The sequence below is a fragment of the Armigeres subalbatus genome, chromosome 1 (assembly GCF_024139115.2).
Source record: "Armigeres subalbatus isolate Guangzhou_Male chromosome 1, GZ_Asu_2, whole genome shotgun sequence".
In the NCBI taxonomy this organism is placed as follows: domain Eukaryota; kingdom Metazoa; phylum Arthropoda; class Insecta; order Diptera; family Culicidae; genus Armigeres; species Armigeres subalbatus.
Genome location: NC_085139.1, coordinates 301,940,352 through 301,966,078, shown reverse-complemented (window position 1 = coordinate 301,966,078; position 25,727 = coordinate 301,940,352). Strand labels below are relative to the sequence as shown.

At 47.5% G+C, this 25,727-nt stretch overlaps 2 protein-coding genes across 3 annotated transcripts in view; one reads left to right on the top strand and one right to left on the bottom strand.

Annotated features, from left to right (window-relative positions):
• The window catches only part of LOC134216745 (protein artemis-like), a 44,845-nt gene extending 19,514 nt beyond the window's left edge, over positions 1 to 25,331 (top strand). Inside the window, exon 3 of the mRNA XM_062695567.1 lies at positions 25,129 to 25,331. The gene's annotated coding sequence lies outside the window, so the exon portion shown is untranslated. The remainder of the gene's footprint in view (positions 1 to 25,128) is intronic.
• On the bottom strand, positions 8,888 to 11,209 carry LOC134216730 (pyrimidine-specific ribonucleoside hydrolase RihA-like). Of its 2 annotated transcripts, none has more exons than XM_062695556.1 (4): positions 10,939 to 11,209; positions 10,651 to 10,850; positions 10,127 to 10,573; positions 8,888 to 10,074 (listed from the first exon to the last, which is right to left on the bottom strand). In XM_062695556.1, exons 1-4 carry the CDS (start codon positions 11,057 to 11,059, stop codon positions 9,754 to 9,756), a joined length of 1,089 nt encoding a protein of 362 aa, XP_062551540.1. In that variant the 5' UTR covers positions 11,060 to 11,209; the 3' UTR covers positions 8,888 to 9,753. The 2 variants fall into 2 exon arrangements, with proteins under 2 accessions (XP_062551540.1, XP_062551543.1); XM_062695559.1 differs by having other exon boundaries at positions 8,890 to 10,074; positions 10,651 to 10,847; positions 10,939 to 11,203.
• Positions 25,332 to 25,727: the final 396 nt, after the last annotated feature.

Here is a 25,727-nt window from a genome sequence, read left to right as displayed (position 1 = left end):
TCCGTCAGGTCCGTGGGTGGAAGGCCCAAAGCTTCGACAGCGAAGTATTCACCGCGGCGCTGGGACTGGAGGTAACACCGACAGTCTTACAGGGGACGCACTGACAGCTGTCCTGTCACGTGCATGCGATGCCAGTATGCAGAGGAGGGCACCACCGAGGAACGGTAGACCTCCAGCATACTGGTGGAGTGCAGCAATCGCAGACCTTCGGTCAACCTGCCTTAGGGCTGGGCGAAGGATGCAGAGAGCTCGCTCTGAGCAGTTGAGGGATGAACGCCGCTTGACGTTCAAAGCTGCGAAGTTGGCCCTTAACAAGGCCATCAGTAGCAGTAAGAGGAAGTGTTTTGACAACCTATGCCTGAACGCCAATGCTAATCCCTGGGGCGATGCCTACAGGATAGTAATGGCGAAGACCAGAGGGGGGCTGGCGCCTCCCGAACGGTCGCCGGAAAGGTTGAATCGCATTATCGAGGTTCTCTTCCCGTCCCATGCCACAAGCCCTTGGCCACAACCAGCACCGCAGAACGCGAGTGCTGAAGTGGCTGAAGTGGCAGCGGTGACGAACGAAGAGTTGCTTGCGGTGGCCCGAACCCTTGACACGAACAAAGCTCCGGGGCCCGACGGAGTTCCAAACCTCGCTCTGAAGGCAGCGATCATGGCTAACCCGGACATGTTCAGGACAGCCATGCAGAGATGCCTGGACGAGCGCAGTTTCCCCGATAGGTGGAAGAGACAGAAGCCCGGGAAACCACCAGGTGACCCATCGGCGTACAGACCAATCTGCCTACTGGACACCACAGGGAAGTTGCTTGAGAGGATTATCCTCAACAGGCTTACCCCGTACACCGAAGGTACGAACGGCCTGTCAAGCAATCAGTTTGGGTTTCGTAAGGGTAGGTCCACGGTGGATGCTATCAACTCGGTTGTGAAAACTGCGGAAGTAGCGATACAACGCAAGCGGAGGGGAACTCGATTCTGTGCGATAGTGACGCTCGACGTCAAGAACGCATTCAACAGCGCAAGCTGGGATGCCATCGCGCTCTCGTTACTCCGGTTGGGCATTCCGGTGGGCCTGTACAACATTTTGGAAAGCTATTTCCAGAATCGCGTACTCTTATACGAGACCGATGAAGAGGAGGGTAGTGCTTCTATCACCGCAGGAGTCCCTCAGGGATCTATCCTGGGCCCGGTGCTATGGAACACTATGTACGATAGTGTTTTAAGACTGAAGTTCCCCCCAGGTGTTAAGATCGTTGGCTTCGCCGACGACATAACGCTGGAGGTTTACGGAGAGTCGATTGAGGAAGTGGAACTTACGGCGGCCCACGCGATCGCTGTAGTGGAGGAATGGATGAGCTCAAGGCAGCTGGGGCTAGCTCATCACAAAACAGAGTTGGTTGTTGTTAACAACCGTAAGTCGGTACAGGAGGCAGTGGTTCGCGTGGGCGACTGTGAGATCATTTCAAGCGGGAGGTGAAGCTCCTCGGGGTGCTGATCGACGATAGACTGAACTTCGGCAGTCACGTAGATTACGCCTGCAGGAGAGCTTCGACAGCTATTGCGGCATTATCCAGGATGATGTCCAATAGCTCGGGAGTGCGCTCCAGCAGACGCAGGTTATTAGCTGGGGTTGCAGTATCTATCCTCAGATACGGCGGTCCAGCTTGGGCCTCGGCGCTTAGCGTCGAACGTAACCTGCAGAAGCTGGAGAGTGTACACAGGCTAGCGTGTCTCAGAGTGATAAGTGCCTACCGCACGGTATCACGGGATGCCGCTTGTGTGATTGCGTGTATGTTACCCATCGGACTAGTCATACGGGAAGACGAGGAGAGTTTCGACATGCGCGGAACCAGAGGAGCCCGTAAAGCCATTAGAGTCACTTCGACTATCAAGTGGCAACAGGACTGGGATAACTCTTCTAAGGGTAGGTGGACCCATCGGCTGATACCTAGCGTATCAAGATGGGTTAATAGGAGGCATGGGGAAGTTCACTTCCATCTGACACAGTTCCTGTCAGGCCATGGCTGCTTTAGGTGGTACCTACATAGGTTTGGGCATACGGACTCTCCCGTCTGCCCGGACTGCCCAGGGGTCGACGAAACTGCCGAGCACGTACTATTCGTATGTCCTCGTTTCGTCGATGTTAGAAGCGGAATGCTAGAGGTGTGCGGGAGGGACACCACTCCGGATAATCTTATCCAGAGGATGTGTCAAGAGGTTGATAAGTGGAACGCGGTCTCGGCCGCTACCACTCAGATTGCCAGCATCTTGCAGCGCAATTGGCGCGCCGAGCAGCAGTCGGATAGCGCCGACTAGTGGGTAGCTAGTCTCGAGGGTGAGGTACCAGCGGGTAGTTGGTTAAGTAGTAGCGGAACTAGTGGGTAGCTAGTTATGAGGTAGAGGAACTAGTGGGTAGCTAGTTGTGATTTGAAGCTAGTGGGTAGCTAGTATGTGGGCGTGCGTAGTAGCACGGACCCCTCCCAGAAGTAATGCCTAAAAAGCTGTTCCGGGGAGACTCAGGGTCTGTGAACAGGGTGGTTTTAGCGGGTCGGCAATAGCTAAACCCCGTTCGCCGGTAGCCCACCGGTGTCTGGATGCAGATTCCCACCCTACTGGAAAAAAAAAAAAAAAAAAAAAAAGGCCTGGGGCAGCAGGGACAGCATGGACCATGTCCAAGGGCTTGACGACCCCTCCCCAGCTGTCTGTGAGTCAGGGAGAACTGCCTAGGGCGTGGTGGGATTTAGCAGTGGGCTCTGCTAAAATCCCTCCCAAAAAACCATAAGTGCCCGTAAGCAGACTCTATCAAAGCGACTGTGTGCCGCTTCAAAAGCACAAGCCCAGGGAGTGCCAATTGGCATGGGGAGTGTCCCTACTCCGGTAGGGTAGCGCGTGAGCTACTTCGGCAGGGAGTGAGTGATCTGTTTGTGCTGAGGCAGGAGTGACATAGCGCGTCACCGCTATTGTCACTCCGAAGCGCAGCAGAAGTCTGAGTATGGACTGCACATGCTAAGGTAAGAGTGTCGTAGCGTAGTATCGTTGATTGGTCCCTACATACCGCTATCGACACCTCGAGGCATGGCAGTGGAGTGTTAGAGTGAGTTGGGGAGTGTCCCTACTTCGGTAGGGTAGCGCGTGAGCTGCTTCGGCAGGGAGTGAGTGATCTGGTTGTGCTGAGGCAGGAGTGTCATAGCGTGTCGCCGCTATTGTCACCTCGAAGCGCAGCAGAAGTATGGACTGCACATGCTGAGGTAGGAGTCGAGGTACCCATCGACACCTCGAGGCATTGCAGTGGAGTGTTAGAGTGAGCACCCGAAAAAGGGTCACATGGAGCGAATGGTCTTTGGAGAATCTGCTTCGGCGGCAGGGTAGCAGTGGGTTGTACCCACACACGTACAGTTGTGCACATGTGGTGCATGGGGAGTGTCCCTGCTTCGGCAGGGTAGCGTGTGGTCTGCTTCGGCAGTGGTGTGATTGATCTGCTCGTGCTGAGGCAGGAGTGTCGTAGCGTAATATCTGTAGGCCCAGGCAGTTACCGTTATTGACACCTCGAGGCATGGCAGCGGAGCGCCCGGGAGAGCATCCAAGTAAGACTCAAATGGAGTGAATGGTGTGCGAGCACCCAAGTCAGTCTCGCGTGGGACGAGTGCCTGTGTGAGCGATAATGAGCGAGTACGCTTAGTACTGCCATCCCCCTAGAAGTAGTACTGCGAGGTAGTTCCTGGGGGAAACGATGGTGGAGCCCAAGGGAGTTTAGTCGGTATTACCGGTATGGTCGAGTCCGACACTCCAGTACACTTCCGTGTGGTAGTTTGGCAACTACAATGCACGTGTACTGGGTTAGTGTGTAAATGCATTCTCCCTTGTAAAAAAAAAAAAAAAGGCCGGATATGGTGGGGTGACTTCGGTTGCCAGATAGCAGCGCGAGTGGGATAACTCCTCGAAAGGTAGGTGGACCCACTGGCTGATTCCTAACATATCAAGCTGGGTGGGGAGACCCCATGGGGAGGTTCACTTCCATCTGACACACTTCCTGTCAGGCCATGGCTGTTTCCGACAGTACCACCACAGGTTTGGGCACGCGGAGGTCTCCGTCTGCCCTGACTGCCCAGGTGTTGACGAAACTGCAGAGCACATACTGTTCGTATGTCCTCGTTTCGACGTCGAAAGAAGAGCAATGCTAGACGTTTGCGGCCGGGACACAACTCCGGATAATCTTATCCAAAGGATGTGTCAAGCGGTGGAGAAGTGGAACGCAGTCTCGACTGCAACCACTCAGATTGCCTGCAGCTTGCAGAGAATCTGGCGCGCCGAGCAACAATCGACAAGCATGACTAACTTGTGATTGGTAAGTTAGAGCGAAAGTGCCGAACGCGAATAAGGGTGTGAATGGGCTGCCCATGCAGAGGTAATGGCGCAGCGGGTGGCAACCGAGATCGTCACCTCGAAGCATGGCAGAAGGGTGAATGAATAGGTGTATGTATGGACTGCACACGCCGCGCTGGGAGTAGCGCAGGAATGTTGGTTCCTACGACTACTGATACCCCGCGGCGTGGCAGAGGAGTGTGGGGGAGCATCCAAGTTAGTCTCACATGGTACGAAAGGAATGAGTTGAGTCGTGTTGAGCTAGTCTCATATGGCATGAACGAGGTGAGTCAGACTCACATGGTATGTCAGAAGTGGGAACCTAAGCGAAGAGTCCCACAAGGGATGCCAGAGGGAGTGTTAGGTCGAATGACTCGAGTAGTATGTGTCAGCGCGAACTGAATGAAAGAGGTGAGCAGTCTCACATGGTACGATAAAGGTGGGCATACAAGTTAGTCCCACACGGCATGAGAAGGGTGGGCACAAAAGTTAGTCCCGCACGGCATGAGAAGGGTGGTCACACAAGTCAGACCCATAGGAGCGTTAACGTGTGTGCAAGCATGGAGTGTATGAGCATGAATCAAGGGTTTGGGTGGGCATACAAGTTAGACCCACATGGCATGAGAAGGGTGGGCACACAAGTTAGACCCGCACGGCATGACAGAGGTGCAACAGAGTATGTAGGGTGTGTTTGAGGGTGCGATAGAGCGAGCACCCAAGTCAGTCTCGCACGGGACGGGTGCCTGTGTGAGCGGGAACGAGCGAGTACGTTTAGTACTGCCATCCCCCAGAAGTAGTACTGGGAGGTAGTTCCTAGTTCCTGGGGGAAACGATGGTGGAGCCCAAGGGAGTTTAGCCGGTATTACCGGTATGGTCGAGTCCGACACTCCAGTACACTTCCGTGTGGTAGTTTGGCAACTACAATGCACGTGTACTGGGTTAGTGTGTAAATGCATTCTCCCTTGTAAAAAAAAAAAAAAAAAAAAGGCCGCATATTGCTGTGAGCACGGCCATTCTTGGTCGAAAAGTGAGTGCCCCTGCAGAGTCATGTTGGGTAGCAGCGAAGCGAGTTTTACGCTATTTATTACGCACTGGAAGCTGACGTATAACGGTTCTGGTGGTGGTTTGATCGGTTTCGCTGAAGCCGATTGGGCCGGCGACGCAAGCTCGAGGAAGTCTACTACCGGATATGTGTTTTGCTATGCAAACGGTGCTGTTTCATGGGCCAGTCGTAAACAAGCGTGCGTTACATTGTCCTCCATGGAGTCAGAATACGTGTCTCTTAGCGAGGCTATTATTATTATTTATTCAGACTAAGGCCGAAGTGGCCTGTGCGGTATATAAGAGTCTTCTCCATTCGGTTCGGTCCATGGCTACACGTCGCCAACCACGCAGTCTACGGAGGGTCCGCAAGTCATCTTCCACCTGATCGATCCACCTTGCCCGCTGCGCACCTCGCCTTCTTGTACCCGTCGGATCGTTGTCGAGAATCATTTTCACCGGGTTATTGTCCGACATTCTGGCTACGTGCCCCGCCCACCGCAGTCGTCCGATTTTCGCCGTGTGAACGATGGATGGTTCTCCCAACAGCTGATGCAACTCGTGATTCATTCGCCTCCTTCACGTACCGTCCGCCATCTGCACTCCACCATAGATGGTACGCAGCACTTTCCTTTCGAAAACTCCGAGTGCGCGTTGGTCCTCCACAAGCATCATCCAGGTCTCGTGTCCGTAGAGAACTACCGGTCTAATGAGCGTTTTGTAGATTGTCAGTTTGGTACGGCGGCGAACTCTATTCGATCGGAGCGTCTTGCGGAGTCCAAAGTATGTACGATTTCCAGCCACTATACGTCTCCGAATTTCTCTGCTGGTATCATTTTCGGCAGTCACCAGTGAGCCCAAGTACACGAATTCTTCTACCACCTCGATTTCGTCACCACCGATGCCACCGATCGCGGTGGGTGGCTCACATTATCTTCTCTTGAACCTCTTCCTATCATGTACTTCGTCATCGACGTGTTGATGACTAGTCCGATTCGCTTGGCTTCCCTCTTCAGTCTGATGTAGGCTTCCTCCATCCTCTCAAAGTTACGTGCCACAATATCTCTCGGCGTCGGCGAAGCCAAATAGCTGGACGGACTTATTGAAAATTGTACCACTCGTGTTAATCCCTGCTCTTCGTATTACCCCTTCCAAAGCGATGTTGATTAGCAGACACGAAAGACCATCACCTTGCCGTAACCCTCTGCGGGTTTCGAAGGGACTCGAGAATGCCCCTGAAACTCGAACTACGCACATCACCCGATCCATCGTCACTTTGATCAACCGTGTCAGTTTATCCGGAAATCCGTGTTCGTGCATTAGCTGCCATAGCTGGTCCCGATGGATTGTATCATATGCGGCTTTGAAGTCGATGAATAGATGATGTGTGGGCACGTTGTATGCGCGGCACTTGCTACAATCCAGCTTATCGCCCTTTTTGTAGATGGGACACACGACACCTTCCATCCACTCCTGCGGCAAAACTTCCTCCTCCCAAACCTTGGTAGTGACCCAGTGCAGCGCTCTAGCCAGTGCCTCACCACCGTGTTTAAATAGCTCTCCTGGTAGTTGGTCAACCCCAGGGGCTTTGTTGTTCTTCAGCCGGCCAATCTCCTCCTGGATTTCCTGGAGATCCGGAGCCGGTAGAATTATGTCTTGCGCTCGTTCCCTCAGGTCCATCACCATGTTGGAATATCAGGTAGTGTGCGACGCTTCGCTGTAGATCGAAGATGGATAAGAAGTGGGCGCCAGTTAGTTGTAGTTGCTCTTCGGTATAGATTAAGGAAATTTGTTATGGATTATTGTATATACCTATTGTTGAATAAAGAGAACTGCAGCTGCTGGCAGAAGTATCAGTCAGTAGCCTGCCGTGGTGTAGAGAGGGAACTCTAGTTGTTGTTCTTCGTGAGAGGGTTCCCTTCTCCGGCCAACACACCATACCGCCATCTTCGTCTGCCACATCGCCATTCAGGTGCTTTTCGTAGTGCTGCCGCCACCTTTGGATCACCTCACGCTCGTTCGTAAGAAGGTTCCCGTTTATGTCCTTACACATATCAGGCTGTGGCACGTGGCCCTTACATGAACGGTTCAACTTCTCATAGAAGTTTCGTGTGTTATTAGCGCGGTACAGTTGCTCCGTCTCTTCACGGTCTCGATCTTCCTGCTGATGCTTTTTCCTCCGGAAAATTGAGTTTTGTCTGTTCCGCGCCTGTTTATATCGTGCCTCGTTCGCCCTCGTGCGGTGTTGCAGCAATCTCGCCCATGCTGCATTCTTCTCTTCCACTAACTGCTTTCGCCGTCATACCAGTCGTTTCTCTGATCCGGGGGCACCGTGCCAAGTGCAGCGGTTGCGGTGCTACCAATGGCGGATCGAATATCTCTCCAGCCATCTTCAAGAGACGCTGCGCCTAGCTGCTCTTCCGTTGGGAGTGCCACTTCCAGCTGCTGCGCGTATTCTTGGGCTAGTCTACCGTCTTGTAGCCGCCCAATATTAAGCCTTGGCGCCCGACTTCGACGCGTGTTGTACACCGTCGAGAGTTTTGAGCGCAGGCATACTGCAACGAGGTAGTGGTCGGATTCAATATTCGCACTGCGGTAAGTGCGGACGTTTGTGATGTCGGAGAAGAATTTACCGTCGATTAGAACGTGGTCGATTTGGTTTTCCGTTTCTTGGTTAGGTGATCTCCATGTGGCCTTGTGGATATTTTTGCGGGGAAAGAAGGTGCTTCGGACTACCATTCCCGTTGTCATTCGATACGGTGTGCAGACTATCCGGTCCGATGACCGGTCTATACATTTCCTCCTTTCCTACCTGCGCGTTCATGTCACCGATGACGATTTTGACGTCCCGCAGTGGGCATCCATCGTATGTCTGCTCCAGCTGTGCGTAGAACGCTTCTTTCTCGTCGTCGGGTCTCCCTTCGTGTGGGCAGTGCACGTTGATGATGCTATAGTTGAAGAAACGGCCTTTAATCCTCAGCTTGCACATCCTTGCGTTGATTGGCTGCCACCCAATCACGCGTTGGCGCATCTTTCCCAGCACTATGAAGCCGGTTCCCAGCTCGTTGGTGGTGCCACAGCTTTGGTAGAAGGTAGCCGCCCGATGCCCGCTTTTTCATACTTTCTGTCCTGTCCAGCAAATCTCCTGCAGCGCCACGACGTCGAAGTTGCGGGGATGTAATTCATCGTAAATCATCCTGTCGCAACCTGCGAAACCTAGCGACTTGCAGTTCCATGTTCCAAGCTTCCAATCGTGATCCTCACATCTATAAAATCCGAGAAATGTCGTCCGTCGACCAGCACATGGTCTGTGAGCAAGTGTCTCCACTCGGATCGGCAAAAGATATTGAGCATATTTCCTCATCAAAAGTTGCATTTTTTAGCTCTAAACGAAACCGATGGACGACTTTTTCGAAAAATTGAAAACAACAAAAAGTAGATAAAAAATACTGTTTTTTTAGGGACACCCTATAATCCAAGTAGGTGAAATTACTCTAAATCAGCCAACTTAAGAGCTACAGAAAAGATTTATTAGCTAAGTTTACAGTTACAGCTTTGTAGAACATTACATGTCAGTATCCGAGAAATAAAAAAAAATATTTATATATATATATAATAGGCCACACTATTTTTTTCATATTACCATAATGATGGCTTTGGGCCCTCCTTAGCTTAGCGGTAAGACGCGCGGCTACAAAACAAGACCATGCTGACGGTGGCTGGGTTCGATTCCCGGTGCCAGTTTAGGCAATTTTCGGATTGGAAATTGTCTCGATTTTCCTGGGCATAAAAATTATCATCGTGTTAGCCTCATGATATAAGAATGCAAAAATGGTACCTTGGCTTGGAAACCTCGCAGTTAATAACCGTGGAAGTGCAGAGTGAAATCTATGCTGCGAGGCAGCAATGTCCCAGTGGAGGATGTAATGCCAATAAGTAGAGATGGCCTTCCGAACAATTTTGTAGAATAACATGTTTTTCTAAAAAATATAGTTTTGGAGTAAAATGCATATTTCCGCGTAAATCTGTATCCTGGACTGGAAACGTTTCCCGATGAAAACAAATCCTATTCTGCCTATGCGCTTGAAAGAGAAAGGTGATGAAACGTCAGCACTCCTTATAGTGCATTGGGGTATGTTATTGTTATACAAATGGAAAAGGATTTCATCTCTACAATATCGCTATGATTAATCTTCTGGAAGGATGTGTTGGAAATCGACAAATCGTATAAATGTCCCATATGGAAATTCAGCAAAGATGGGACTGATATGCGATCATAGGCAGTATACTTAATGAACCTTTCTTAATTTTTGAGCGAAATACTTATGTCAATAAGCAACTGTATTTAGCTTAGCTTGTATTACTGTTTGCCAGTCCTACTAACATCTGCACAATCCTTTCGTTATCCATATTGTCTATGATGACCATATCGCCCTGTCCTTCGTTCATATGATCCAGCACCAGCTGACCTCTGGTCAACCATCCATGCAGTTCAACATCAGCGCGGTAGCGCTTCGCTTCCGTAACGAGTTCAGGATGTGTGAACGCCATCGCCACCAGCAAATCGCAAGGCATCCAGTTGTCATTCTCCCCCAATGGTTTTTTCTCCACAGGGTTGAGTATCTGAATTACAGGATGGGAAGCACTCCCGAGCACTTCAAATCGCCACGTCTACAAGTATCAATATTAGAATTAGTATGTCTATGAGGAGACGTAAATTCACCTGATTAGCAACTAAGTTCTCCCGTGATGCCGTTTCCCATGGAAGAACTGTAATATTTCCCTCGTACTTGTTGATCACGATGTGTGCTGCCTCAGGATCACTGTAGAAATTGAACTCAGCAGCCTTCTCGGTGTTGCCAACTCCGTGTCGATTGCCACCCATTATGAACACTTCGCGAATACGGTGTCGCGTTTCTGGGAAAACATTGAACAACAGAGCCAAATTGGTGAGGGGCCCCAACTGAATGATGGTTATTTCATTGGCATATTGCTCTATCAGGTTGTTCAGATCATTGAGCGTCGAGGTTCTAAGAAGTGTCATATCAGGATCCGGCAGATCGGGAAACTCGATATCGGAAAATCCATCTGACCCGAAGAAACCACCGTTTGCGCTAGATGGTGGTTCAGGAGTAATTAGTGGCTCATTTGAACCAAGGTAAACTGGGATCTGTTCATAATAATAATAATAATAGGAATAGATTAATCTTGTAATAAAGATCCATAAAACTCCACAATCAATCGCACCTCACTTTGTTTCCCAAGTGCGGTCAGCACCCTCAGAACGTTACGCGCCACATTGGTCACATTTGCATTGCCCTTGACGCAGCTGATGGCCTCCACGCGCACGCTTGGATCACTCAGTAGATGAAACAAGGCCCAAGCATCATCAGGGCCGGCATCGACATCGACGATAACGCGTCTAATAGCTTCCACCGGCTCAGCTGCTGCGCGAAATGATAAGAGCATTCAACAATCAGTATCCATATCATAAACCGATCATATGATAATGTCTATATACAATCCACATGATACCTGAGTTCGTCGATGATCCAGCAACTCCGATGATGTAAACGCAGAAAAGAGCCAACAAAGGCACCGCGAAAAGGGCGACTTTCACCATAATGCTGCACCGGTTGTACGTAGCGCTGTTCATGTGTCTATTTCTACACGATTTTATTTGCTTAACTCTGTCCAAATGCTATTCTGACCAATCATCCAGTTTGACTTCTAGTTGAGGGGTTGAGCTCAAGCCAAACACTACTGATTAAGAGAGAAGAGAGACTTTTCATCATCGCTTGATTTCTTACTCATCGACAATAAATAGCTGTTATCTGGGGTGCAAAGATGTTTGAAACGGCGTTCTTTGTGCGAAAATAAATAGGGTTTAATCTGCAGATAGTCATAACATTTGTTTGTATTGAAGCGATGATATGCCATCAAATTTATACTACAATAATGAGTCCGGACTTTGAGGAGCATGGCATTTTGCATGTGGAATGAATGGACAAGAATAATTGTAGATTTGTTTGAGTTTTTTGTGTGCATCGAGCGTCAGTGGACATAGAAGAAACGTTTTTAATTTATGTCATAATTTGCCTAATTATGTACTTTGGTAGTTTTGGAATGAACTACCGGCTATTTATGTAAAGAAAGCCATAAATGAGCTAAAAAACAGTAAAGGTGTTGGGAAGGACGAGATTCCGGTCGAGCTTCTCAAACTCGGAAGTGAGGAGCTGTATCAATCGATACACCACATTAATAAAAAAAATATAGGAGGATGTAGAACTGCCTATAAGCTGGTTGGATGGCCTCATAAACCCTATTTATAAGAAAGAGCACAGACTAGAGTTCCAATTACAGGGGATCACCCTTCTGACCTCGGCATACAAAATTCTGACGCGTGTTCTGTTTAACATACTGAGATCGCTAGAAGCAGTCCTTCGTCGACGAATACCAGGCAGGTTTTCACCAGGGCCGATCCACAACGGATCAGATGTTTAGCTTGCGGATGATCCTTGATAAATTCTGGGAGTACAACTTGCAGGCTCACCATTTTTATTTATTTATTCTCAGACTAAGGGACAAGCCAGAGTAAACGCGACGAGCGCGATGCGACGCGAAGCGACTCACGTGAAAGAATAACAATCATTATCAACAGGCTGTCAAATGGGACTGTCGCGTCGCGTCGTATCGCACGTCGCGTTTACTATGGCTTGCCCCTTTGGGGCGAAGTTGCCTTTGCAGTATATGGCTGCACGTCGCCAGCCACACAGTTTACGGAGTGTCTACAAATCATCTTCCACCTGATCGATCCACCTTGCTCATTGCACACCTAGCCTTCTTGTGCCCGTCGGATCGTTGTCGAGAACCTCCGGGTTACTATCGGGTTACATTCTGGCTACATTTTTACGGTGTTTGTAACCGTTGGTTCCAATTTGTAGCTTGTTAGCTCTTCCACAAGCATACCCATGTCTCGACCCCCGCGCCAGTATGCACGCCTAGTCCGTCCCGAATCGATTTAGCAGGACAGCCTTACTGGTGGCGATCCCAGCTGTCTGATGAAAAGACTTAATGTACTTCCCGTAATTTCTTCAGCACCAGTTCTATGAGCTCCCTCCACACTTTGCCCTCCGTTGTTGAGATAGGATCGCCCCCAGCTATGACCAACCTTGTAGAAACCTCGTACAAAGCTCGACGGACGGTCTGAAGCTAAAATTCGGACGTTGCGAACCCAGGACCCAGAACCCAGGGCACGGCAAATGCTGGGTAAAGCGTACCATTGGTACTTCGCGTACCTGAAGGAATAAAATAGACCCCATCTCGCGGTCCTTAGCCTCTTACCCAGCAACTCCTATCCCTACCTCCCCGCGGTGCTGGCCGGGATACGAGCAACCTTAGGGAAGATCGGGTAACCAACCCCGGTGGGAACTTTGGTCGTATGCTGACAGGGAAGGGGGGGTTTGTTCCTCTCCGGAGGTGCAAATCTTATTGAGCATCTGTTCTCCATGTCAGGATCGGCTCACAACAGCGTCTGTTCTCCATGTTAGGGGCGGCTGATCATCGTCCGAGTGCCAGCGAGGGACTCTAAGTGAAACTGTGCACCATGGTCCACCGGAAATAAGGAGGAATGGTCCTCCGGAAATTTAGGGGTTTGGTGTCAGGCCCTGCAAGCCAGCCTTTAAAAATCATAAGCAACGAACAATCAACAAGAGAGTACGGACCGGAACCATCGGCGAAGACCACTGCGACGAAAAGGGACTAGCGATTGGAAACTCGGTTCGTGGAACTGCAAATCTCTCAACTTCATCGGGAGCACACGCATACTCGCCGATATGCTCAAGGACCGTGGATTCGGCATCGTAGCGCTGCAGGAGGTTTGTTGGAAGGGATCAATGGTGCGAACGTTTAGAGGTAATCATACCATCTACCAGAGCTGCGGCAGCACACACGAGCCTTCATAGTGATGGGCGACATGCAAAGGCGCGTGATCGGGTGGTGGCCGATCAACGAGAGAATGTGCAGGTTGAGGATCAAAGGCCGGTTCTTCAACTTCAGCATAATCAACGTCCATAGCCCACACTCCGGAAGCACTGATGATGATAAGGACGCATTCTACGCGCAGCTGGAACGTGAGTACGACAGCTGCCCAAGCCACGACGTCAAAATCATCATAGGAGATTTGAACGCTCAGGTTGGCCAAGAGGAGGAGTTTAGACCGAATATTGGAAAGTTCAGCGCTCACCGGCTGACGAACGAAAACGGCCTACGACTAATTGATTTCGCCGCCTCCAAGAATATGGCCATTCGCAGCACCTACTTCCAACACAGCCTCCCGTATCGGTACACCTGGAGATCGCCACTGCAGACAGAATCACAAATCGACCACGTTCTGATTGATGGACGGCACTTCTCCGACATTATCGACGTCAGGACATATCGTGGCGCTAACATCGACTCTGACCACTATCTGGTGATGGTTAAACTGCGCCCAAAACTATCCGTCATCAACAATGTTCGGTACCGACGACCGCCGCGGTACGACCTAGAGCGACTGAAGCAACCTGATGTCGCCACTGCATACGCGCAGCATCTCGAGGCAGCGTTGCCGGAAGAGGGTGAGCTCAATGGGGCCCCTCTTGAGGACTGCTGGAATACAGTCAAAGCAGCCATTAACGACGCAGCGGAGAACAACGTCGGGTATATGGGTCGAAGTCGACGGAACGATTGGTTCGACGAAGAGTGCAGACAGATTCTGGAGGAGAAGGACGCAGCGCGGGCGGTCGCGCTGCAGCAAGGTACCCGGCAGAACGTGGAACGTTATAGACGGAAGCGGAGACAGCAGACCCGCCTTTTTCAGGAGAAGAAACGCCGCCTGGAAGAAGCGGAGTGCGAGGAGATGGAACTGCTGAGCCGTTCTCAAGATACACGCAAGTTCTATCAGAAGCTCAACGCATCCCGCAAAGGCTTCGTGCCGCGAGCCGAAATGTGCCGGGATAAGGATGGGAGCATCTTGACGGACGAACGTGTGGTGATCGAAAGGTGGAAGCAGCACTACGAGGAACATCTGAATGGCGCTGAGAGTACAGGCAATGAAAGTCAAGGCAGCGGAGGAGATGACTACGTCAGTTCAGCGGACGATGGAAGCCAACCAGCCCCCACCTTGAGGGAAGTTAAGGATGCCATTCAACAGCTAAAGACCAATAAAGCAGCTGGTAAGGATGGTATCGGAGCTGAGCTCATCAAGATGGGCCCGGAAAAGCTGGCCACTTGCCTGCACAAACTGATAGTCAGAATCTGGGAAAACGAACAGCTACCGGAGGAGTGGAAGGAAGGGGTTATATGCCCCATCTACAAGAAAGGCGACAAACTGGAGTGTGAGAACTTTCGAGCGATCACCATTCTTAATGCCGCCTACAAAGTGATATCCCAGATCATCTTCCGTCGTCTGTCACCATTAGTGAACGAGTTCGTGGGAAGTTATCAAGCCGGCTTCGTTGACGGCCGCTCGACAACGGACCAGATCTTTACTGTACGGCAAATCCTTCAAAAATGCCGTGAATACCAGGTCCCAACGCACCATCTGTTCGTTGATTTCAAGGCGGCATACGACAGTATAGACCGCGTAGAGCTATGGAAAATTATGGACGAGAACAGCTTCCCTGGGAAGCTTACCAGACTGATCAAAGCAACGGTGGATGGTGTGCAAAACTGTGTGAAGATCTCGGGCGAACACTCCAGTTCGTTCGAATCGCGCCGGGGACTAAGACAAGGTGATGGACTTTCGTGCCTGTTGTTCAACATTGCACTAGAAGGTGTCATGCGGAGAGCCGGGTGTAACAGCCGGGGTACGATTTTCAACAGATCCAGTCAATTTATTTGCTTCGCGGATGACATGGACATTGTCGGCCGAACATTTGCAAAGGTGGCAGAACTGTACACCCGCCTGAAACGTGAAGCAACAAAAGTTGGACTGGTGGTGAATGCGTCAAAGACAAAGTACATGCTTGTGGGCGGAACCGAGCGCGACAGGGCCCGCCTGGGAAGCAGTGTTACGATAGACGGGGATACCTTCGAGGTGGTCGAGGAATTCGTCTACCTCGGATCCTTGCTAACGGCTGACAACAACGTTAGTCGTGAAATACGAAGGCGCATCATCTGTGGAAGTCGGGCCTACTACGGGCTCCAGAAGAAACTGCGGTCGAAAAAGATTCGCCACCGCACCAAATGTGTCATGTACAAGACGTTAATAAGACCGGTAGTCCTCTACGGACATGAAACATGGACAATGCTCGAGGAGGACTTGCAAGCACTCGGAGTATTTGAGAGACGGGTGCTTAGGACCATCTTTGGCGGTGTACAAGAAGACGGTGTGTGGCGGCGAAGAATGAACCATGAGCTCGCCCAGCTCTACGGCGAACCCAGTATCCAGAAGGTAGCTAAAGCCGGAAGGGTACGATGGGCAGGGCATGTTGCAAGAATGCCGGACAGCAACCCTGCAAAGATGGTGTTCGCTTCCGATCCGGCAGGTACGAGACGACGTGGAGCGCAGCGAGCGAGATGGGCAAACCAGGTGCAGAACGACTTGGCGAGCGTGGGGCGTATTCGTGGATGGAGAGATGCGGCCTCGAACCGTGTATTGTGGCGTCAAATTGTTGATTCAGTGTTATCTGTATAGATGTAGACTAAATAAATGAATGAACCCAGGACCTGGTAACCACGCGGACTGACACGACGCAATAGGTCAAGCCGGACATCAATTTCTTTTCCGGGATTCGAAGCGACGTGGCTGGTGCACTAATAAAAGAAATTCTGACGTCCGTCGTGGCCACCTTCATCCAGGGACCGTAGTCCCATCCATCGGTCCGTGAAAGACCTCCACAACGTTCAACCAGGCAGAGTCCCTAGATACGACGTGCCGCCGTAGGGTAGTGAACCGTTCCGCCTTCGTCCAGCGACCGTCGTCTCCTCGATCGGTCCGTGAGTGACAGCCGCAACCAAGATGGCCCTGCTAGCCAACGTGAAACATCGAACCATACGCAAGTATCCTTGTCCCTCTTACCATGAAAAGGCTTAATGGCCAAATAAACCAATAATGTTAAGATAGTTATTGCGTAAAGCCATTTCATTTAAGAACGCACTCCCTGGTTATATATAAGTAATTTTGCTTTCGATTCGTGCCCAAAACGGGTATTCAAGCCTCGGTCTGTGGTAGTCCACCTTGGAAAAACGACCATTTCTGAATTTTCATCCTCTTTTGTCCGTGAACTCGGTTGGCTTTCTCCTCCGTGACGTGACGTGGCAATAGATGCTCCTACCAAGGTAAGTGCTAGGTGGTGCAGTAAATATAGCGGTGCTAATTAGCTTACGACACAGTGCATGACAACTTTCTTCCTCATTTCCATTCTGAGCAGCCGAGAGGCTACATGTTGGCGATGGATGGTTATTCCGACAGCTGATGCAACTCGTGGTTCATTCGCCTCCTCCACGTACCATCCGCCATCTTCACCCTCCCCCCATAGATGGTAAATACTCACGCAGCACCTTTCTTTTGATAACTCCTAGTGCACGTTGGTCCTCCACGTGCATCTCGTGTCCGTAGAGGACTACCGGTCTAATAGGAGTTTTGTAGAGAGTTAGTTTTGGACGGCGACGAGTTCTGTTCGATCGCCGCCTTGTGGAGTTCAAAGTACGTACGATCTAAAGCCTTTATGCCTCCACGAATTTCTCTGCTGGTATCGTTTTCGGCGATACCCCAAGTACATGAATTCTTCAACCACCTCGATTTCTGCACTATCGATACAAACTCGTGATGGATGGCACTTCGCACTTCGTCTTCGATGTATTGATGACTAGTCTGATCCGCTTAGATCCCCTATTTAGTCTGATGTAGGCTTCCCCCAACTTCTCAAAGTTACGTGCCGTAATATCAATTTCGTCAGCGCAACCAAATAGCTGAACGGATTTCGTGAAAATCGTACTACTTGTGTCAATCCCTGCTCTTCGTATTACCAAAAGATTTTAGGATTTTAGTTAGCTGTCCGGAACATATTTTGCTGACGAGGATAGGGTGCTGAATGTCAATGAAGCAAAAATAGGAAAAATACATACGATTTGACAGTTCGGTTCCCAACATGTCTCGGACAGCATAACAAAGGGAACCGAAGCGACCATCTTTATCTTGTAACTAAAAGTCGAATTCAATGTTCACACTGCGGTAAGTACGAACGTTCATGATGTCGGAGAAGTATTTTTCGTCGATTAGAACGGGGTCGATTTGGTTTTCTATGTGGCTCTTGCGGGGGAAAAATGCTTCGGACTACCATTCCGCAGGAGGCTATTATTATTATTTATTCAGACTAAGGCCGAAGTGGCCTGTGCCTGTCTTCTCCATTCAGCTCGGTCCATGACTACACGTCGCCAACCACGCAGTCTACGAAGGGTCCGCAAGTCATCTTCCACCTGATCGATCCACCTTGCCCGCTGCGCACCTCGCCTTCTTGTGCCCGTCGGATCGTTGTCGAGAACCATTTTAACCGGGTTGCTGTCCGACATTCTGGCTACGTGCCCGGCCCACCGCAGTCGTCCGATTTTTGCGGTGTGAACGATGGATGGTTCTCCCAACAGCTGATGCAACTCGTGGCTCATTCGCATCATCCACGTACCGTCCGCCATCTGCACCCCACCATAGATGGTACGCAGCACTTTTCTTTCGAATACTCCAAGTGCGTGTTGGTCCTCCACGAGCATCGTCCAGGTCTCGTGTCCGTATACTCGAACCTACGACCCTCAGTGGGTTCGAGTCCCATCGAAGAGAAAGCGGTTACCTCCAATACATTATTCAAATCAATATCTTCCATATAATGTACATATGCACATATAAGTTTTCACAACACTGTAAATTAATGTCCAAGTCCCCAATCCCCGGAAATAGGCAATTAACTTTGATTGAACAGGACGATGGAAGCCAACCAGCCCCCACCTTGAGGAAAGTTAAGGATGTCATCCAACAGCCAAAGACCAATAAAGCAGCTGGTAAGCTAGCCCGGAAAAATTAGCCACTTGCCTGAACAAACTGATAGTCAGAATCTGGGAAACTGAACAGCTACCGAAGGAGTGAAAGGAAGGGATTACATACCCCATCTACAAGAAAGGCGACAAGCTGGAGTGTGAGAAATTTCGAGCGATCACCATCCTTAATGCCGCCTACAAAGTGATTTTCCAGATCATCTTCCGACGTCTGTCACCATTAGTGAATGAGTTCGTGGGAAGTTAACAAGCCGGCTTCGTTGACGACCGCTCGACAGCGGACCAGATCTTTACTGTACGGCAAATCCTTCAAAAATGCCGTGAATACCAGGTCCCAACGCACCATCTGTTCGTTGATTTCAAGGCGGCATACGACAGTATAGACCGGGTAGAGCTATGGAAAATATGGACGAGAACAGCTTCCCTGGGAAGCTTACCTGATCAAAGCAACGGTGGATGGGGTGCAAAACTGCGTGGAGATTTTGAGCGAACACTCCAGTTCGTTCGAATCGCGCCGGGGTTTCGCGGATGCCATGGACATTTTCGGCCGAACACTTGCAAAGGTGGCAGAACTGTACACCCGACTGAAACGTGAAGCAACAAAAGTTGGACTGGTGGTGAATGCGTCAAAGACAAAGTACAACAATGTTAGTTGTGAAATACGAAGGCTCATCATCTGTGGAAGTCGGGCCTACTACAGGCTCCAGAAGAAACTGCGATCAAAAAAGATTCGCCACCGCATCAAATGTGTCATGTACAAGACGCGAAGACGCTAATAAGACCTCTACGGACATGAAACATGGACAATGCTCGAGGAGGACTTGCAAGCACTCGGAGTATTCGAGAGACGGGTGCTTAGGACCATCTTTGGCGGTGTGCAAGAAGACGGTATGTGGCGGCGAAGAATGAACCACGAGCTCGCCCAGCTCTACGGAAGGACATGTTGCAAGAATGTCGGACAGCAACCCTGCAAAGATGGTGTTCGCTTCCGATCCGAGACGGCGTGAAGCGCATTGAGCGAAGTGGGCAGACCAGGTGCAAAACGACTTGGCGAGCGTGGGGCGTATTCGAGGATGGCGAGATGTGGCCTCGAACCGTGTATTGTGGCGTCAAATTGTTGATTCAGTGTTAATATCTGTTTAGATGTAGACTAAATAAATTAATGAATGAATGAATCATGCTGCTAGGCAAGCGGAAGTCTGCTGGAAAACTATCACTCCAGTCCGTTATGCATGACCACATATCTTTGACTGCTGGAAAATTACCACGATTGCTTTGATTAATATTTTGGTGGCTCTCAGTTGTTGTTCATATCAAGCTTACTTTGACGCTTTCAAATCAATTGGCCATTGCTTTTTCATAATTAACACCAAGTGCAATTTCACTGACACACAATAATCTTTCACAGAAATGAGAGACAACCTCATTTGTCTTCGACTCGTTTCATTATGATAGGGTGAATGTGGGAGTTGACACTTTTGTCTTCAATTTTTTTTAATACATTATGCTAAATGAATGATTTGTTTATCGGCTTCATCGGTCATTTCTACTCAAAGTATGAGGGAGTAGATAATAGAAAAAATGGTATGGAAACCACCGTGCCACCAACCAAGATCCAGGTTTCAATTATGAAAATAAAATTTGGCTATTAACAAAAAAATGAGTTTCTATCCAATAAGATCGAAATCGGGTTATTGGAAGAATACGTCACGATATGCCCAACTAACATTTAATGTCAATAATTAGGAAAGCTTTGATCACCGCGTGACTTTATCGAAATTAATTTATTGGCTTTTTTCGGTGATAATTATACTACTCAAAGCGAAAGGGATGTCAATGTAAATGTTATTTCAACTCGTCTATACGGCTTCAAGCTGAATATGTGTGCTATACATATGATCAAGAACTTCTATTCAATGCTTTTACCAGCAAATCTGGCGAATCTATTCAGCTGTTTTTGACGTACCTGCATAACTACTTTACAGCATGTTACACAACTTTTTCTTTACTAAGCCATTTAGTAAATATAATTCGCTTCAATTGCGCTTATTCAGATTTTTTGAATCTGTTAAATAAGTTTTATACAGCCACTGAATTCAATTTGATTAAATATTATTTGAGAGGAGAGTAAATTTCGGGAGTTTATTCAATGTTTTTTTTTTGTGAAAACTCAAATATCAATTTTGTTGCTTCCTAGATTCGAACTCCTGATTCGGAGTCAATGGCCGCTGCTCTGTCATCACCGTCACTTTGACATATGTAAATAACAAAGAAAATTATGGATGTGCTTCTTCGCATACCCTATAGGTTGTTTTACTAACGCTATTTTCAGATTCATGCTGTATAAACGTTAGAAAGAGGCTTACATGCTGCTTTCAGCACATAAGCTTAAAAATTAGGCTTTCAACATTATTTCAACCAAGATTTCAACCATTATTCAAACATCTATCAGCATGTTCTGCTGGCTAACTTTTCTGCATCATCAATCGCTGAAATTGTTTTTAGGCAACATTTTCTCGATCTGTATAGATGCTACTCTTCTGCTAATCGTTTAATAGTAGCCGTCAACAGAAATATCGCTTCTAAATGGCTTGTTTTTTTACACTATATGCTAGCATTAATGATAGCGCTTTGTCAGTTGCTATAAGAGCAGGTGAATACCTTTGTAGCTGCATTACAGAAATCAATAGCTCATACACAGCTCCGGCAACAAAAATCAAATGTAAACATAGCGGTTTTGACGCTCCATACTGATATGCTATTAAAAGAAGCAGTACATATAAGGTTTACTTAAACGTTGTGTAATCTTCAAAGATGCAGAAGTTGCCTAAAAGATTCGTTAGTTCATTTTGCGCTATATTGTTAGTGCTATAACAACAGCAAAAACGTTTTCATTGTGAATGCTACTCACCGTATTTGGGTAATAGTCGAGTTGAAGTTTAAAAGATTATTTGCGGAGGCTTTTCTTTTATTCAGCATTGGCTGCTTTTATTCAAATATTATACAGCCAAAGGCTAGAAGTTGAAGCTTTTAGCACCAAAATTGTTAGTTGGGTGGACATACCTCCATGAGTGGTAGTGCGAATTCCGCATAAACCTGCCGATCGATAGAATTAAATGTAAAACAGAACAGCACATGGGGAGATCGTTGCCTGGATCTTTTTGCCGGTCTTGGCACGGTGGTTTCCATACCACTAACCAAGCCGTCCACAACTTCGATTGTGTGCTGTTCAATAGGGTAAATCACTACTTGGGCCTATGGACCCGGTTCCCGGCTCACTGCACAGAAAACTAATGATTTATACTGTTTGAAAGCCGTAGGTTCATGATTGATAATTTTTAAAAAGTCTCCCATTTATTTTTCACAATACTCAATATTTTTCAACCACTTGTTTTACTCCTAATTGATCCAATTGTAGAAAATAAAAATGTAGATTTCAAAATTTCGCTCACCGATGCCACACCACTGAGCCGGAGTGGTTCTTTCCACTTTTACAAAACGGTATTATCGAATAAACACCTACCTGAAAATCGTCACAGTGCTCGATACAACAATTGCTTGAAGCTGTTAATCACCGCACCATAATTCTAAACACACGCGCTTCAATTCTTCCTAATTTTTCGTTTCACTAGAACTTATTTAAACACATGAGAATACATTTTAAAATGTATTCTCAAACCGAACAAAAAATCACCTCGGCCCAAGAACTTCTTGCCGCACCGTGCTGCCAAAACGCCAGGAGTATGAAAATGATCCTTCATTGTTAATAGGAAAACTTTCTAATACGTTGACGCTATCATGTTATTTATAATTCTCTCGATTTCAAAAGGTGAAAAAAATATTGTTTTCAAGTATTTGGAAGAAATTTGGATGAGTAAATACATCTTTTCAACCAAATAAAAATGATTATGAATAATACCATCTGGCATCTTGTTGTCGTGGAACGTGTCTATTTTTATTTACGTCGAATTTTCTACCGTCCCGAGAGAGAAAGAGGGTAATAAGTTGAGAGATTGAGTGAAATTTTGCTTAGGCCGGGAACTGGTTTGGAAGTGGGCCGGAAATTAAATCGCTATGACTGAAATGAGTGCTGCACCTCGTTAATTAAAATCAAATAAAAGCTTTTTTGAACGATATTTAGCACGGATAGCTATTTTTTAATCAGAAGTGAACCTCAATGCAGTATTATACAGCCCACAAAATTCAGGAAAAGTTGCTTCCTGTCATAAATATCAATTAAATAATGCAGTCGTATGCAAGTTAGGCCGGGAATGGGGTAAGAACCCCTAGATGGTCTTCCTTTCTCCCTTTCACCCTCTATCGTTTCATACTTGTTCGCGCCCTAGCGAAGGGCTTTCAATCTGATGATTTTCAATTATCTTTCAATTATCTACTCCCTCATAATTTGAGTAGAAATGACCGATAAAGCCGATAAACAAATCATTCACCACAATCACGGTCGTAAAATTTGATTCAATCCAGTTTTCCGCGAGCGGTAATGGCCGCCAGCTTGCCTGCGGGTTAGTCTCTGATTTGACGTTTCTGGAGGTCAACTGCACCCACCATTCGAGCATTTTGGTCAATGAGGTATATATTGTAGGGTGCTGTCAATACGATACACCGCGCGGCTTTTGTAATGTTTCCAAAAGCGCATTTGCACAAGATTCCACGCGGCGTTTCCCATTCGAAAGGAACAACCGCACCCTAAGAAACGCCGCAATGTTATCTCCTCATAAGAATCGAGTATACGGGCAGCAAAAAGTGCGGTGCGTCGTTTCCACTGGGGAGCGCCGCGTGTACTTTTGGGCAAATGCGTTAATAATAAGGCTCGAATTCACTGAATCAGCACCTTCTTATATATGCAACATTGGTCAGAATGCTCGGAGCGGTGGGTGCAGTTGACCTCCAGAAACGTCAAATCAGAGACTGACCCGCAGGCAAGCTGGCGGCCATTACCGCTCGCGGAAAACTGGATTATGCTATAGGGGAACTGTACCGGTTTTGGCCATGTTCCTAATTTGGCCAATTTTGTGAATAGCTCCAAAAATTAAGCAATTCACGAGGGTTTTATTAGTTCCAACAAGAGATATATCTCTCACACTTCTACGCTGCTTTTAACTGACCGATTATTTTGGAAAAATATGTATTTTTCAGGGTTGGCCAAATTAGGCACTAAGGTTAAAAATTGATATCAATACTAACTAACTTTTCAAATCCTAGGGATGGCTATTTTTTCTAGGGAGGGCTAAGCCGCCCGCCCCCCGCTTCCCGTAAACTAAAAAAAACCTGATTAATCCACCTAGTTTTTGGTGCCTTTCTCGTGCCAAAATATTAAAACATATATTAGCGTGTTTTGCGCTTACAAAATAGTGTTTCGACCATAGCTTATGATCCAATAGTCCGATCTGGTAAATTTTCAATAGCAAGCAATGAGACAGGATTCCCCGTCGAATGAAACCTGTGTGTCTACAAAATTTGTACTCACACACACAGCTGAGCTGAGTCGATTAGTCTGTAACCCTTCTTCTTCTTCTTATTGGCACACTGGGACAGAGCCGCCTCGCGGCTTAATGTTCATTAAGCACTTCCACAGTTATTAACTGCGAGGTTTCTAAGCCAGGCTACCATTTTTGCATTCGAATATCATGAGGCTAACACGATGGTACTTTTATGCCCAGGGAAGTCGAGACAATTTCCAATTCGAAAATTGCCTAGACCGGCACCGGGAATCGAACCCAGCCATCCTTAGCATAGTCTTGCATTGTAGCCGCGCGTCTTACCGCACGGCTAAAGGTAGCCTCACACCTCGGGAATTTGATTGGCGGATTTTTTCCCCATGTATTTTTGCATATGCGATGTTTTCGGGATTTGGGCACGGAAAATCAAAATCCCGACCCCATTTAAAATGCACGGGGACCAAAATCCGGCGGAAAATTTTGCCGAGGTGTAAGGTAGCCTTAAGGAGGGCCCACAGGGCACTATGGGGAATCCTCATACAAATGGGCGGCCAAAAATATTTATTCAATGGAAAATATGTCTATGCAACATATATTATGTGAAGGAATATTTAAGAATCTTTTTCAACCCTTTAAGGGCCATTGTTACCCCTTCAAAAAATGTAGCCCGCGAAAATTTTTTTTTTAATTTTTTTGTGCATTTTTTTGTTTGTTTCCAATACAGCATGCATAAAATAGCAAACAACCATATTTCTAGTAATAATGCTGTTCATTTTCTAATCATTACGAGGTATAGAGAATAAAAACCACAATTATTAAGAAAATTTTGATTGCAGCATTCTCGTAAAAGCGCAAATATGCGCAAACGAATTACTCACTAAAAGGTGGTACTAGGGTTATATTTCAATCCCCCATTTATAGATTAGGAGACATTTGGGGACATTAGGTTTGCGGGACCATTTTATAGCAAAGATTAATATTATTTAAAGTTTTTTCTTCTACAACCTTTTGATATCAACCTATGCGTGCAAAACAAACCGATCTATCGAAAAGCTAAGGTTTAAAGTTTTGAAATGGTTTATAAAACCTTATATGTATTTGGAAAAAAAATTGACTTCATGACATACAAATCAAAGTAAGGAACGGTTTTTTATTTTTATCAGCTTTATTCACTTCGCCAGACCATATCTTTTGACTGAATAAACATAGCGCTTCAATATTTTCCGATTCTCTTATCTAGGGTACCTATACGTTAGGATCAGAGTTGCTCACGTGCCATCCCATCAGAACGAGCCATCGACCGGCCCATCGATCGATGCAACGTAATAAGTGATGACCCAGGGAATTATCCAACTGAGGTGGCAACGTGCGCAAAGCCACGCGAACGACAACGGATCGGACGACATCGATGCAGACTTTGACCGGGACCGTTTTGCTGAGTTGATAGATTTAGTTAATAAAAGGTTTACTGCCGTCATACCCATATTTGTCCCATGTTTGCTGGGATTCCCTATATACATGGGACAGTTATGCGTAAAACGGCAGTTTAGCGGTAGGAAAATTCAATTAGTTTCGAGTGAGAAGTGAATGATACTTGTTGTAACTTATAATTAGTGGAATAAAATTATTTTTTTATTGAACTCTGATCCTTCAGAGCATTTCTGGCGAAGTAGTGTAGTCAAATGGTAAAACTTAGTGTGAAGTGTTCATGCAGAGCGAATATCGGTTATCATAATCATCGAGTTTTAAAAGAAAAGCAATTCTACGCGCAATCGAGGGCACCAGTAGTCCAGCATTCAGCTGTCGTGGAGCGGATATCCAGGATTTGAGGCTACCGGA